Here is a 16,585-nt window from a genome sequence, read left to right as displayed (position 1 = left end):
TCGTTTTGGCTGGCACATTTTTTGTTCTGGCACCCGCTTCAGCTGGCGCGAGGGATTTATCTGTGATTGTTACCAGCAACAACTAGAAGATAAATCCCTCGTGAGAGCGAAAATATGAGAGCGTAAGCAAAAGATTCGTATCAATCTAATCTATGGTGACTACTAAACTAAAGAGAATAAGAATACGTGTGAATTGAGTGTGCACAATTGTGCCACTAAATGCCGACCCTGGTTTAAGCTGCAGACATTGGTGCTTTATCGGTAACCGTATCGGTAACCTTAAGCCGGAGTCATTGGTGCCGTATGTCGTATCGCTGTAGTCGTATCCCTAACGTAATCAGCTGTTTATCGTTACGACGGTAAACCAAAACCCAATTGGTTGGCTACGATACGGTTACGACCTTAGCGGCACCAATAATTGATTGCATTGATTCTCATAAGGTTGGTCGAATCAGCTGTTAAAAGGTTACCGATACGGTTACCGATAAAGCACCAATGTCTCCAGCTTTATAAAAGCTGATTCGACCAATCTTATGAGAATCAATGCAATCGATTATTGGTGCCGCTAAGGTCGTAACCGTATCGTAGGCAACCAATTGGGTTTTGGTTTACTGTCGTAACGATAAACAGCTTGGTACGATGATATACCACACGCGCGACGTCGTAATCAGTTGTGAACGCTATGTCCCTCAGAAAGGCAACAAAAACATAAACGATTCTTCTTCACAAATTCCCAACGCTCATTATAATTTGATTCTTTAAATTTTTCGCATCGATATAATTTATGGTTCTCATTACACAAAATGCATTTACTCTTTCCTTCCGATATGGCAAGCACAGTTTTTACAGATCTATTACCTTTATTCACCAGCTGATCGGATTTGACATTTGATGTGTTCAACTCAGTTGCTTTAACAACAAACATTGAAATTTGTTGCAACCATAAACTAAAATCGCTAATAGTGGGGTACGGCTTATTTATAATAAATGTGTGACGTGCCCACTCTTCTCGCTTATAAATTGTTAATTTACTTACCAATTCGTCCAGCAGTGTTGGGTTAGACAGGTGAGGTAGAGCACCAGCGTTTTCCAGGAATGCGACTAAATTTGTTACCATTGCAGATAAGTTGACAATTTCATGCACCTTACCACTTGCGATAGAAGGGAATGCTCTAGTTTTGACTACGAACAAGCACCTCCGGTCTTCCGAAATGAAATTCCAACGATGAAATTAAGGCATTCACGCTTGAGGGATGAATTAAAAGAGATTCGACATTAGACCTGGCGTCTCCCTTTAGGGATTTCTGCAATGTAAGTAGCTTTTCAACATTAGTGTACGAAAACATGTTAGTGGTTTCTCGAAAAGCAATAATAAACATTGGCCACTCCTCTGGCGAACCAGAGAACTGTGGCAAATCTTGAAGTTTGCGGTTGTAGGCTGGCATCAGCATTTGTGTCTGGCTATTTTGTATAGGTGACGAAAGTGGTGCATTTAACGATGCACCAGCTGTGGGATAAATGTAAGAAAAGTTGTACGGCGGTAAATTTGTAGGATGGCTTCCTGTGATGTAGTTTCTTTGCGGACCGTAGTGTGGTGCTACAATAGGCGATTGCTGAATTATTTCATATGCTGTTCCGATGATACGATGTTATTGTTGTTCCATGAATGGGCATGAAAAACGCTGTTAGAAGTGATGGTAGATATTTGTGTAGTGTTGGCGGCTGTAGCTGTAATGTGCTGTGATGTAAGGGCTGGGTAACCAGCGGCAGCAGATGAGATTTCTGGTGATGTGCGGATTGTATAATCCGCAGCAGTGTGTGACAGTGTGTATACTGGACATGAGGCGACGGTGGCAAATATGGTAGCTGAACAGTAGGCGGCAGTAGAGGCATTTGCATAAATCTTTGTCGTATTATGAGCAGATGATTCAGATGAAAATTCGCAAGGCGTATTATTTGCGGTCGTTGACGAAGCGAGCGTTTTCATCAAGTTTAGTCTGTCTCTTTCGGAGGCTTCCAAGAACAGTTGCAATTTGTGGACTTGTTCCTGAAGATTGCTGATTGTGTCATCTTGAATGACAGTACGATCAGCCTCGCTATCGCTAGATGAATCATTATTCGATTTTGGCATTTTCGGCGACGTGGCGTAATTTCTTAAATTATAGCGTTTCATGTAAAAACGTAAAATGGCGATTTTCTTCACATCGATTCGTGGAAGAAATATTAAAATAATTTTGCGGCGGCGAATGCAACTGATTATTAGCACGAAAATATTAAGAACATGATATACGTTGATTATATTAAAGCGTCGGTTTTAATATCTGTCAAATATTTATATTAATTACAAAAATCCAATTTTAAAACAATTTCATTTGTACTTACTTCTTCGTGCTTCATCTTTAGTTATTCGTGAAAAGTGAAGCTCGAAGAAGCCGTTATAGCCAAATTTTTAGAATTCAGTCTCTATACTTAAACAGGGTTGTATTACAAAGTAGGAAAGTTACAAAAAATTATTTCATATGCTTAAGCCACGTATCCATTTCTAACAAATAGTGTTATTATTCAACACATATCTCCAGTTGATATCCTACATTGGATATCGAGTTGAGATGGAGATGAAAAAAAATCTCCAAAGTGGTACCACCAAAACCAACAGCTGTTTATTGTGAGAAATGTGGTTGATACCAGTAATAAAACATAAGTGTCGCTCGGTCTGTCGTTCTCCATAAAAATACGTGCAAAAAACACATCATGCATAAGCTTGTGTTAATGTCATCTATATGAAAAACTACTTATGGACGGAACTATTGAGATTTTAGAAGTATGCGTAGTTATCAACATGAGCTCGAATGGTACTCAAGCCCAAATGCTTGTTGGGTATATTCGACGCCATTTCGAACGAACGAAAATAACTGAGAGGTTAACTAGAGTTCAACCCTGCCAGATCGGCCGTTTAAGATCAGCTTAATTTTCAGTTAAAGTAGACTGAAACACTGCAGAATTAGTTTAAGCCCAGTTTAACTGACAAGCTGACTTGAACTTGTATTGAGAAACCGGGCATACATGTCATAAATTTGCCCTTCCAACAGCGTACACTTAGTAAAAAATTTCGATAACAGAAAAGAAAAAAAAAGTGACGAGCCTACTAACAATAGTAATCGCTCTTTTAAATTTGCACTACATTGCATTTTCAGTTGTAAAATTGCTTTTAAATCGGTTAAGCACAAGAAATTATTGTATATTAATATGAAGTGAACGAATAATAAAAGAGAGTTGGAAAAACGTTTTTCATGCATTCATACGACGAATCAGCAACAACACCTATATATGTATGTACATTAGGGTGCGTCGATTTGTATGGACGAAAGTTAACCGATATCGCGCCATCGATTTTTCGATAGGATTTGGGCTCAGGAAAAAAGTTCCACTACGCATACCCAAAAAAAAAATTTTCGAGCCTGCGAAATTTCATTTTTTTGGCTTTTTTTAGCAAACATTTTTGGGTCGGACAGGGTATAATTGAAAATTTTATAATGAAATGAAAATTTTTTTAGTTAAAAAATCTTTAAAAATCGGTCGAAAAAAATCAAAAAAATGAATTTTCACAGCCTCGAAAATTATTTTTTTTGGGTATGCGTAGTGGAACTTTTTTTCCCGAGCCCAAATCCTATCGAAAAATCGATGGCACGATATCGGTTAATAAATCGACCCACCCTAATGTACATAGGTGTATATTGTTAATTGTGCTTCAATTATAATTTCTGTCGCTTTTCCACTCATTTCAAAATTCCACAGCTCAGCACCCTTTGCTTACAACTCAAAAATTGCAAAAAATAAAACGTGAAGATCATACAAAGAAATTGTAAAACAAAAGTATAAGTGGTGCATTTAAATGGAAATAAATTATTTTTATGTATTTCTAAAATATTTTGTGTACAAGTGAATGAAAAAAAAAAAATAATTAAAAATCACGATAATACCGTAAATATACAGAGATTATGCGACACAACGATATATAAGCAAATGTGCAACGTTTGACCTTGCAGATTTTGACGTAAAACTTCAGGTGCTGTTAAAAAATATTTATATAAAACACCGTTTACAAAGTGTAATAAAGTCAAAAGAACAATCATAATCCACAAAAAATAAATCTTTAATCAATACTATACATTGAAAATTTGATTACAGCTTGTGTTTGTTACGTTTTAACTTTTCTTTGGTTAACCATCAAAACGTTCGGTTATATTGGCGAAAACCTATGGAAGACCCATCAATCAAAAGGAGGTAAGCTTTAGTAAATTAACGAATATTATTAATATTGCTTATTAATGTTTCAGGGTTTCAAATTAATAAGAAAATTGCAATTCCTTTAGTTCAAGAAAAGTTCTACCGTAAAGTACTTAATATTTGATGTTTGAAAGTTTATTGTGTTTCAAAAACTAGCATATCCTACTAAATTTGAGGAGCTGCAGTTGTAATGTTTATTGTGTTTCAATATTTGGTTTATCATATAGTTATATTATTTCACAATGACAATTTGTGATCGGTCGCACCTATCGAATGGGGCGAAGCACTGCTACAATGACAACAACAGAAAGAAGAAAGGGGACACCTCCACAGTGTTAAGAGGGGTAAGTAGTGCAAGACTTGTTGCTCTCAATTGGCGTCAGTTGATACAAAACTGGCATGACTTGTACTGTACTCTAGTCGATTAAGCGCCAACTAATGCTGATAATCACAAGGATTGAAAGTTTAGCAGCCCTGAAGCTTAAATTTGAGCCAAACGAACATATTTAATTGCTAGAAATTAAAAGTCACAATTTTATTATAGACAAAAACTCTCTTCAAACACTGCTATGCTATTTGCATGTGATTTCAACATGCGCAAGATGCTGAAACAATTCTGACATTGCTAACTGGGTATATATTAGAGCGGGTCAAATGGTATGGATGGATTTTTTTTCATCAGGAGTATAGCAAAAACGTAATCTACAGATGATTCTAAGAAAAATTGCTGAATACACCATAGCCCTAAGTCCGATTTAGAGTCCCCTACTTTTGCAAAATAGATATTTTGCCATATGAATGTAGGGTTTGGCCAAAAAATCTTCACAGCTTCTGATAGAGTTATAGAAAAAATATCATATTAGGCTTACTTTAAAGGTATTTTTTAGAATCTTTATTAATATATATAGTGTTTTTGAATTTTAGTAGAGATATCAGGCTTAAATTATGAGAAATTAGCCTAAAATGAACTTTTAACTACTATATTATAATTTTTAACAAATTTCTTATGGATTTTTTTTCTTTGCAGCTAAAATAAGTTCAGAACATTTCCAACGACTTTTATTCAGACAGTTTTTCTTTTTTCGAATTCGTTTTAGTAGAAAATAATTTTCAAAAAAAAAAAAAACTATATTTACCAGTAATAAGCAAAAAAACACAATTTTTATAATTTTATGTAATTTATTTAAAATTTTTTTTTTTACTTGAATTTACCATTTTAACGTATTTTTCAAAATAAAGGTAATGTTGTTATTATTTTTTTAATTCTTTTTTGCTCTCTATTCGTGGTTGTTTTTCACCACTTTCTACTGTAACAGACATAACACCTTATCGTTAATTTTGTAGATGGTGTAATCCAAAGTAATTCATATTACGCTCATCCAGAAAACATTTTATTAACAACTAGAAGACCCGGCAGACGTTGTCCTGCCCTAAATTTGGCCTATCTGCATACATTTTAACAAGCTTTTTCCGTCTGAATCTGCCCTCCCCACCTTTTTCACTTTTTCCTAATCCTTTTATTCACTCCTTCCTCAGTCTTTTTCGCTTCATCTATCTCCATCTTCCTCTCATTCTATCTCTTTCTCAATCTCCTTCTCCTTCCCTCTTTTCTCTTCTCTCAATTTCTTCTCATTCTTCTGCATCCCTTATTGCCTGTCCCAGAGGGTGGTATGTATTTTATCCCAGTCCCAGTCCGTCTCTAGATAATATATTACTTTGTACTAAAGCACTCATCAACAGCTTTCATTTGATATCCATATTGTATAAACACTGTCTAGGCATTCACTGGCCCACGTTTTGGCCTATATCTCGAGACCCTAGTCACCCAGGGGTATGAAATTACCCTCTACTAAAGCATTCATCAACAGCTTTCATTTATTTATTTATTTATCAGTCTACAATTTAAACAATTATACAGACCAAATATACCGACACTTAATTCCCAGATGTAATACACGATATAAACAACATAAGCAGTCATCAATTTTAATGTAATATTTAAACTGTATTGAATTAAACGTTTGAAAATTTCAATTAACAACTTAGAAGTAAGCAAAAGTTAAAATGTTGTAAATGTGTTAAAATGTACTCATGAAGGAGCTAGTAAATAATAATTTATGAAATTGACAAATAAAGCAAATTAATAGTAGATAAAATATATACAGAATAGAATTTATACAGAGTAAATTTGATTGCATACATATAAAAATAATGATCACAATGCAATTTTGCAAACAAGTTTCAAGTAACTGGTACTTCAAATTTGAAACAAAGGGTTGAACAGTATATCACGGTTTAGCGTTCTTTGCTTCATTTCGAATTACAAATTTAATGTAGTTAAAAGGTATTTTTTAATGCCAAGAAACGAGTCGCAGACGTCTAAATTTTTACAGTGTTTATTAAAATCACGACATAAACAGTGAAGTGGTTCGTGCATTTCATAATTCGACCTGCATGTAGCTACAAAAATTGATTGAAAATGTCTAGATGGCCTAATAGGAACGTTAAACTTAATTTCACCAAGCAAAAATGGACTATTTATTGACCCTCTTATTAATTTAACAATTTGATATCAATATTCTATAAACACATTCTAGGGGTACCCGGGTCCACGTTTTGGCCTATATCTCGAGACCCTAATCACCCAGGGGTATGAAAATTACCCTCTACTAAAGCACTCATCAACAGCTTTCATTTGATGTCCATATTTTATAAACACACTCTAGGGGTACCCGGGTCCACGTTTTGGCCCATATCTCGAGACCCTAGTCACCCTGGGGTATGAAAATTACCCTCTACTAAAGCACTCATCAACAGCTTTCATTTGATATCCATATTCTATAAACACACTCTAGGGGTACCCGGGTCCACGTTTTGGCCTATATATTGAGACCCTAGTCACCCAGGGGTATGCAAATTACCCTCTACTAAAGCACTCATGAACAGCTTTCATTTGATATCCATATTCTATAAACACACTCTAGGGGTACCCGGGTCCACGTTTTGGCCTATATCTCGAGACCCTAGAGACCTATCCTATATTTCAAGTTAGATCAAAATACACACGGGGTGCTAAACAAATTCAAAATCGGTTCAGTAGTTTAGGAGTCCATTGGCCGCAATTGTGTGACACGTGTTTTTTATATATATGTGATGCGATCAACGATAACAAGGGTGTGCGTTGGTCGTGCTTGAAATGCAGATCCACGGAAGTGGATATTTTTAAGCTTTTCAAACATACCCGAAACGCATTCTCCGAAATCGGTAAGGAACTTTCTACATTAGGGGATAAATTCAAGTATTATGAAAACTTGTTTAAAACTTTCAAATGTATTACCGATTCAGCTGCTGATGCTAACAGCGACAGTCGTGACAGCAAACGAAAACGAACTGATGTCTCGGCTGGCGTATTGACCCTAGACCCCGTTCAAAACATCCAGAACCCAATCGTTCCTACACCTAGCACGATGGAATTAATAAACTTAGCATCTCCAAGTCCTCTTACAGTAGAGCCTTCAACATCAAAGGCACCTCCAACAAAACTAGCAGCTAGAAAAAATACTGAACCTGCAAACCGTTCTCAGGCGACTGAGCCTGGAACTAAGAAGTTGGTTGTAGTCCCTCCTAAAAAGTCGATATTCGTGTCAAGATTCGAGAGGGATACTACTGAGGAGGATCTGAAATCGTATATCTTCTCAAAAAGGAAAACCCATGACGTAACAATTCGGAAATTTAATTTTAGTTATGAAAGAAACGTATCTTCCTTTAGATTAGATGTACCTATTGACCATTTTGACACTATCTTGAGTAACGATTTTTGGCCCTCTGGGGCACTTGTGCGGGAATTTGAATATAGGCGGAATAAGAGTGTTCCAAACTTAGCAAAGATCCCTGTTAATAACACTGAGTCAAAAAACTGAACGAAAAATCTGCTTTAGATATACTTTACCAAAATGTTAGAGGCTTAAACACCAAGTTAACAGAACTGATTTTAAAATCATTTAACTCCAGCTACGATATAATTGCTTTAACCGAAACCTGGCTGAAACCTCATGTTTTTAACTCAGAGATCCTCTGTAATGACTACCAGATATATCGAAATGACCGCCTGAACAGGGTTGGAGGTGGGGTTCTGCTTGCTGTACACTCTTCAATACCATCTGAAGAGATTTGCGTAACCGCCACCGATACAACTGAGTTCTTGTGCATACGCACACAACTAGCAATTATCCACATTTATTTGGCCATCTCTTATATCCCGCCATCTTCTGAACTGTCCGTTTATATGTATCACATTTCCTTGCTGAGAACTGTTAATTCGATGCTAAAGCCTTCCGATTCCATTATTGTCTTGGGTGACTTCAATATGCCACACATATCATGGTGCATCTCTGACTTTAATATCGTACCAGTTTCGTCAAAGTCTTCCAACAATGAATTTCTAGACGGAATGTCTGAGCTGTGCCTTCAACAAATCAACATCCAATCGAATAAATTCGGAAGAGTGTTAGATTTAGCCTTTGTGCATGATGAATCTAAATATTCCATTAGTCGATGCGAACCCATTATTGAACCTGAAGATGCTTACCACCCTTCCCTCAAAATAGTTTACGAAGTTGTAAATTATGCTTGTAACAGCGGAAATAAACGATACAACTCCAGTTATCGCTTCGACTTTGCGAAGGCCAATTTTAAAAAATTAAATCGTGATCTATCTCGAATAGTGTGGCCAATATTTAATGCTGATGTGGAGCAAAGCGTTTCTCACTTTTACAATACCATTTACTGTCTTTTTGAAAAATACGTACCTAAGCGGATTTGTGTACATTCCGATACAAGCCAAGTATGGTTCACTAAAGAGCTGAAAATTTTAAAGAATAAAAAGTCTCGATCTTTCAAGTTGTTCAAAAAGACGGGTTTACATAACCATTACTTACAGTACTCGATTCTACGCTGCAAGTATTTTCAATTGAACAAAAAGTGTAACAAAGCTTATCTTTGTAAAATGAAAAGAAATATAACTTGCAACCCGAAGGCATTTTACGGATTCGTAAACTCTAAACGCAGGGTGAAAGGGTTTCCATCATCCATGAAATTCCAAGATAATATTTCCAGCGATGATCAAGAGATCGCCGACTTCTTTGCGGAATTTTTCAAATCAAATTACTCTATTGAGACCAACGTTTCACCTAATGAATACCCATACCATATTGATTCATGTTATTCAATCAGAGCTCCATTTATATCTTCAGAAGATGTATTATCTTATTTAAAAACTTTAAAAGTATCATATTCATACGGCCCCGACAGGATCCCGACACACTTTCTTAAAAATTGTGCTGCAAACATCTATCAGCCGCTAACAGATTTATTTAATTTATCTTTAATTTATGGCGTTTTCCCAACAATATGGAAGGAATCTTTTCTTATTCCGCTTCATAAAAATGGAAGCAGGTCTTCAATAGAAAACTACCGGGGCATAGCAAAGTTATCCGCTATCCCAAAGTTATTTGAGGCTATTGTTACCTACCACCTAACATTCTCTATTTCCCCCATAATTGCAAGCTCGCAGCATGGGTTCTGCAAGGGCAAATCACCTATCACCAATTTACTAGAATTTACCACCCACGTTTCTAATGGATTTAGAAAAGGCCTTCACACTGATGTAATTTACACCGATTTCAGTAAAGCTTTCGACAAAGTATCACACCCATTACTTATTCATAAGCTCAGTCAACTCGGTTTTCAACCCCGTCTTATATGTTGGATTTCTTCGTATCTTGGTTATCGTACGCAAAAAGTAATCTTTAAAAATACACTTTCTGGGGTCATCAATGTTTCTTCTGGTGTTCCTCAGGGCAGCCATCTTGGTCCGATTCTGTTCTTGTTGTTCATAAACGATATGTCTGGTACAATTAAATACTCAAAAATCTTGATGTACGCAGACGATGTAAAACTTTTCAAATCATGTGCCTCGGTTGAAGAACATTCCTTGCTTCAAATGGATTTAAATCACTTGGTTACCTGGTGCAATGTAAATTATATGCCGCTCAATCTCAAAAAATGTAAATTCATGTGTTTTTCTCGGAGAGTTTCGCCACCAGCTTCATATACAATTAACAGCTATAGTCTAGAAACTGTAAATAATTTTATTGACTTGGGAGTCATGATGGATTCCAAACTTAGTTTCAATCTTCATATTAATGCTACAGTGAATAAAGGCAAAGGTGTTTTTGCATTTGTTAAACGGTGGTCAAAAGAATTTAACGACCCTTACATAACTAAAGCACTTTTTACAACATTAGTTAGGCCAATATTAGAATACGGCTCGATAATTTGGAATCCGCGTTATCAAGTCCATGCAGACAGTCTCGAATCAATACAAAAACAATTTTTACTATTTGCCTTAAGAAATTTCCAATGGGACTCTTTAACTAATCTTCCACCTTATACTAATCGATTAAAGCTTATAAATCTTCCAACTCTTGCTAGTCGAAGGGAAATGCTTGGTGTAATATTTATGACAAAACTTTTAAATGGATCAATTTCGAGCCCATTCCTTCTGAATGAAGTGAACTTTTGCGTTCCCTCTCGGACATCGAGACACTTCAAACCTCTTCTGCTGAAACAATGTAGAACGAATTTCGAACAAAACGAACCTTTTCGGCGTTTATGCCAAGATTATAACTCTCACTCAAACACATTTAATAGCTCGGACTCCCTTTTTTCTATAAAAAAGATTGTTCTCACCTCTCTAAATTAATGTATAATACGTTTGCTTCTGTTCTCTTTAATTATTACGCTTGGCTGATGAAATTTCTTCTGAAGCTGAGCAGTCTCAGATCGTGACGCTTGACAAATCGCTGCCCATCAAAGACTCGGCCAAATAAAAAAAAAAAAAAAAGTTATTATATATATATATAAATCGATCGCGTGAACAGGATTAGCCTGGTTTCATTGGGCCACTTGAGGGCAGCGCGCTGCCACAACGTCCATTAAAAAAAAAAAAAAAAAAAAAAATGTTATTTGATGATAGAAAAGCCATACGTGATAGAGCTATCAAAAAAAATGTATACTATCGAGAAAAAATACTTGATCCAACTAAACTCAGAGTTTACAAAAAATATAATATCAATTTTAATGCTTCAGATTATACTGATATGATTGATCTGAATGACGTTAATTCACTATCTGAACCGGCATTCACAAGAAATATTCCATACGATCACTTCGTACAATTCTTAGATTTGATGAGCCAACACTAGATGATCCTAATATTCCAATGCCATATACAAGGAACGGAAAGATATGTACAGTTGTTAACATCTGTTTCCAAACGTGTTATAGAAAAAAAAGTGAAGGTGTTATGGCTGTTACAGCAGAAAGTCGTGAAAAAACCACGAATGGAGAGCAAAAAAGATTTAAAAAAATAATAACATAACATTACCTTTATTTTGAAAAATACGTTAAAATGGTCAATTCTAAGTAAAAAAATAATTTTTTAAATAAATTACATTAAAATTATAAAAATTGTGTTTTTTTGCTTATCACATCAAAATATGTGATCCGGCCTATGAAAAGGTGGCTTATGACTCAAAAAAAAATTACTACTACTAAGAAATTGAAGAAATGCATTGTTTATCTTTAACAGCTGTTTCTCGCAATTTTTTTTTTGTCATAAGCCACCTTTTTATAGGCTTGGTCACATAGAGGTTTTTTTTTGAAAATTTTTTTCTACTAAAACGAATTCGAAAAAAGAAAAATTGCCTGAATGAAAGTTGTTGAAAATGTTCTGAACTTATTTTATCTGTAAAGAAAAAAAATTTCCATAAGAAATTTGTTAAAAATGATATAGTAGTTAAAATTTCAGTTTAGGTTAATTTCTAATAATTTAATCTCTACTAAAATTCAAAAACACCATAGATATTAATACAGATTCTGAAATGTACGTAAAATACCTTTAAAGTAAGCCCAATATGATATTTCCTATAATTCTATCAGAAGCTATGAAGATTTTTTGGCCAAACCCTACATTCATATGGCAAAATATCTATTTTGCAAAAGTGGGGAGACTCGAAATCGGACTTAGAGCTATGATGTTTTCAGCAATTTTTCTCAGAATAATCTGTAGATTACGTTTTTGCTATACTCCTGATTGTGGTGACTGAAACCATTTTTAATTTTATATATACAGCAACTTTTATTCAATAAAGAATACGCCTAAATGTATGCGTCAAAGTTCAAAGTAACTAAAATACAAAGTTAAATAAAAATAATAAGAACCCTACACTGATGAAAAAAAATCCATCCATACAATTTGACCCGCTCTAGTATATATGTATGTATGTATGTACACATAAAAATGCATTAAACAAATTTTAAGAACTCAAAATTTGTTTCCATTGCGTCTTCCGCCGATCGGCGTTGTTTATTTCATTCAATTTCTCAGTCAGGTTTCGTTTGTTCATTATATTTTTTGCTTGTTTCAATTATCAGAAATGCACATGAACGCATATGCGAATGCGTACATGCAGACATAATCACGTGTCTACACTCAGTAATTCTTCATACACAGCGTGCTGTTTGTTGCCGCATAGGCGCAATTTGTCGATTCTAACGGAAGCGGGTTGAAGGTGTGAAATGAAGTGACTACACATATGTTGGTGTAAAATATTTGTACTGATATATATGTACATATACTAAAGGAAAAGTGCAATATGTGCTTCTCTATAAAGTGATATAGTATATATGTAAATGTGCATATGTACATACATACGTTAATGTTGTTCATATTTGTTGGAACCCAGCCAGCGTTTTGAGAATGAATTTCTTCAAGTCGTTCAAGGGTCATTTAAAAGAGTGTATGGAGATTTTACATACGACCTCAAAGTCAAAATTTCATAACCAGCTCCCGAGCGTTACGGGAGTAGTAGACAGTAGATACGAGTTCAGAGTGGTGGCGTTTGCGCTAAAGTCAGAAACGCCGTTGGAGCTTAAGCAATGAAATTATCTGGATTCATATTTATGAACAAGAAATTATAAGACCCGGTTTTACAGTGCGATTTTAAAGAGTTGCTTAAATTAATCTCAATCTAAGCGTGACATTATGGCCGTAAACATAAAATTATTACTCATCCGATGGTGATTTCTTTTCCGAGTAACATGTCACAGTCATTCTGCACAATGGCGATGTTGTCATATTTCGTTGTGTTATCATATATATTATTTCTAATTACTGTTTTTATGTACGGGTCCCTTTTGCGCTTTTATTTGGAATCCAAACCGATAAATAAAGTTTTGGTTGTAAAGATGGATATTCGGGCTATTAGCGAGCTCGGGGCAATTTTGGTCGTAGTGCTTTTGTTTAACTATATTTTTTTAATTGATTTGTTGCTCTTTCGGCCTTTGAATTGAAATAATTTTAATGATCTTAAACGAGCTCTAGGCCACACATTAAATGAAATACACACACTTGTTGTATATATTTAGCGTTATATTTAGGTCGATATTTCGATTTCAATTTGAAATCATCTTCAGGAATTCTTGACTTCACCTAGTCGAAATAAAATAAACGATTGTGAGCACACAAAGAAATCTATTTGTACTATGGCACTATTGTGAATATTTGCACTGCATTACCGGCAGTTGCTACCATACGCCAGATGGCAGCCCAAGCTGTAAGCTGTAAGTTGATTTCTGTTGATATTTGATAAGAGACTTTTATATTGGTTACGCAAGATGCGCACGGGTCCGGCTCGTTTCACATATTTTTACACGGTGATTGTTCGTTTCTCAAAATGTTGTACTGCAATCCCACAAAAATGCAGCATATTCTAAGCTACTTAAAACATAAGGGTCGCCGGTTGATATAACGTGCGAAGGAGGAATTTTTTAGGATTATTTTTAATAAACTTGCTAATTATATGACACTACTTTATTTTCTCTGTATATTTCTTGTATATTCTCTTATATTTTTTGTCGCCCTACCTCCTAATACGGTTTCAGTACTGGTGTAATTGTGTAAACTATATTTCAAGAAAATAACAAAATACAAGAAAAATACAACCTAGTTTATTAAAAACAAATGAGCCAGCTTGAATTTCGATAGGTTTTTTTGACATTTTTGACGTTTTCTCTGACAATTCTCGAAAATTTTGTGCATAAAAACACAACTAAAATCAACTTTATTGTGAAAAAAGTGAACCATCAGAGACCGAAATAATTTTCCCGTGTTATTTACATTGTTTTTATTGTTAAAAATCTTAATGTAAAAATAAAATTCAAAACATAAACAACAAGTAAGGAAGGCTAAGTTCCGGTGTAACCGAACATTACATACTCAGCTGAGAGCTTTAGAGACAAAATAAGGGAAAATCGCCATGTAGTAAACTGAACCTAGGGTGACTCTAGAATGTGTATGTACGATATGGGTATCAAATTCAAGGTATTAATGGGGGTTTTAGAAGGGAGTGGCCCCTTGTCGTACATGTGAAGACGTTTTCGAGATATCGACCAAAATGTGGACCAGGGTGACCCAGAACATCATCTGTCGGGTACTGCTAATTTATTTATATATGCAATACCACGAACAGTATTCGTGCCATGATTCCAAGGGCATTTGCTTTCGCCCTGCAAAACATTTTCATTTTCTTCTACTTAATATGATAGGTGTCACACCCATTTTGCAAAGTTTTTTCTAAAGTTATGTATACTTTTGCGTCAAAAATCAATGGGCGGAGCCACGCCCATTTTGAAATTTTCTTTTATTTTTGTATTTTGTTGCACCTGGAGTTCAATTTTGACATAATTTACTTATATACTGTAAAGATATTCAATTTTTTGTTAAAATTTGACTTAAAAAAAAAATTTTTTTTTAAGTGGGAGTGTTCGTCATCCGATTTTGCTAATTTTTATTCGGCACACATGTATTAGGGGTAACGTTCCTGCTAAATTTCATCATGATATCTTTAACGACTGCCAAATTACAGCTTGCAAAACTTTTAAATTACCTTCTTTTAAAAGTGGGCGGTGCCACTCCCATTGTTCAAAATTTTACTAATTCTTTTTTTGCAAATTTTTATTCGGCACACATGTATTAGGGGTAACGTTCCAGCTAAATTTCATCATGATATCTTTAACGACTGCCAAATTACAGCTTGCAAAACTTTTAAATTACCTTTTAAAAGTGGGCGGTGCCACTCCCATTGTTCAAAATTTTACTAATTTTCTATTCTGCGTTATAAGGTCAACCCACCTACCATGTTTCATCGCTCTATCCGTCTTTGGTAATGAATTATGGGACTTTTTGGGGTTTTCGAAATTTTCGATATAGAAAAAGTGGGCGTGGTTATAGTCCGATTTCGTTCATTTTAAATAGCGATCAGAGATGAGTGCCCAGGAACCTACATACAAAATTTCATCAAGATGGCTCAAAATTTACTCAAGTTATCGTGTTCACGGACAGACAGACGGACGGACGGACATGGCTAAATGGATTTCTTTTTTCGCTCAGATCAATTTGATATATAGAAGTCTATATCTCGATTAGTTTATGCCGTTACGGGGTACCGTTATGCGAACAAAATTAATATACTTTGTGAGCTCTGCTCAGCCGAGTATAAAAACATGTCAAACTCACTAATTTGGGGAATAGTGGTCTCGCTTTCTCATAGTAGAAATTGTTTTTGTATTTTGAAGTTCCGATAAAGTTTCGTCAGTTTTTCTAGCTTGGAATCCAGGACAAAATAAAGTAGTGTCATATAGGTATAAGGTATATTCTTTTGTATATAAATTAACTGCTCCTTGTGATATGCACAAACGAAAAACAGTAAACTGTGAGAGTGTTACGTACATTTTAAGTTCTATTCTGGCATGAAAACTTCAAAATTGTTAATGTGTGCGAACTTTTGTAATGCCGACATATTTTATGGTATCTAACATGTTCATGTGGAAACGAAAACAGTAAAATGTAGTTAAATTAAACACGCACTGCAAAACTGGGCTTACAGTTGTTATAAGAAAGTTATTTGTCACGACTCAATTCGTTATTTCTGATCTAGGCGAATCCAGACCAGGTGGTGGCCAAGGCGAATTCAGTACCAGGTGTTTTTATCCCAACAGCTGTTTGCTTCCAATTCGGCTTGTTTCTGATGTAACTCAAGGTCTAATTATACTTACAGCGCATTGCATGACAAAACAGTACATAGCATGTGAAACATAGACCTGATTATACTTTAGGTAGCATACATAGACTATCCCTGACAAGGGTAAACACACACACACTAATAAAGTTAGTATG

General features: G+C 35.1%; 1 protein-coding gene across 6 annotated transcripts in view; it reads left to right on the top strand.

Annotated features, from left to right (window-relative positions):
* RhoGEF2 (Rho guanine nucleotide exchange factor 2) overlaps positions 1–16,585 on the top strand; it is a 582,225-nt gene that overhangs the window by 13,645 nt on the left and 551,995 nt on the right. For 4 of the 6 annotated variants that reach the window (XM_067771579.1, XM_067771578.1, XM_067771573.1 and 1 more), the window contains exon 2: positions 3,796–4,284. In XM_067771579.1, the coding sequence (XP_067627680.1) occupies positions 4,259–4,284 (26 nt within the window). In that variant the 5' untranslated portion in view covers positions 3,796–4,258. The remainder of the gene's footprint in view (positions 1–3,795; positions 4,285–16,585) is intronic. The other 2 variants (XM_067771577.1, XM_067771576.1) reach the window with 2 other exon arrangements.

This window comes from Eurosta solidaginis, chromosome 3 (genome assembly GCF_040869045.1).
Source record: "Eurosta solidaginis isolate ZX-2024a chromosome 3, ASM4086904v1, whole genome shotgun sequence".
Lineage (NCBI taxonomy): Eukaryota > Metazoa > Arthropoda > Insecta > Diptera > Tephritidae > Eurosta > Eurosta solidaginis.
The sequence above is the reverse complement of the archived record's forward strand: the minus strand, read 5'-3'. Positions and strand labels throughout refer to the sequence as shown.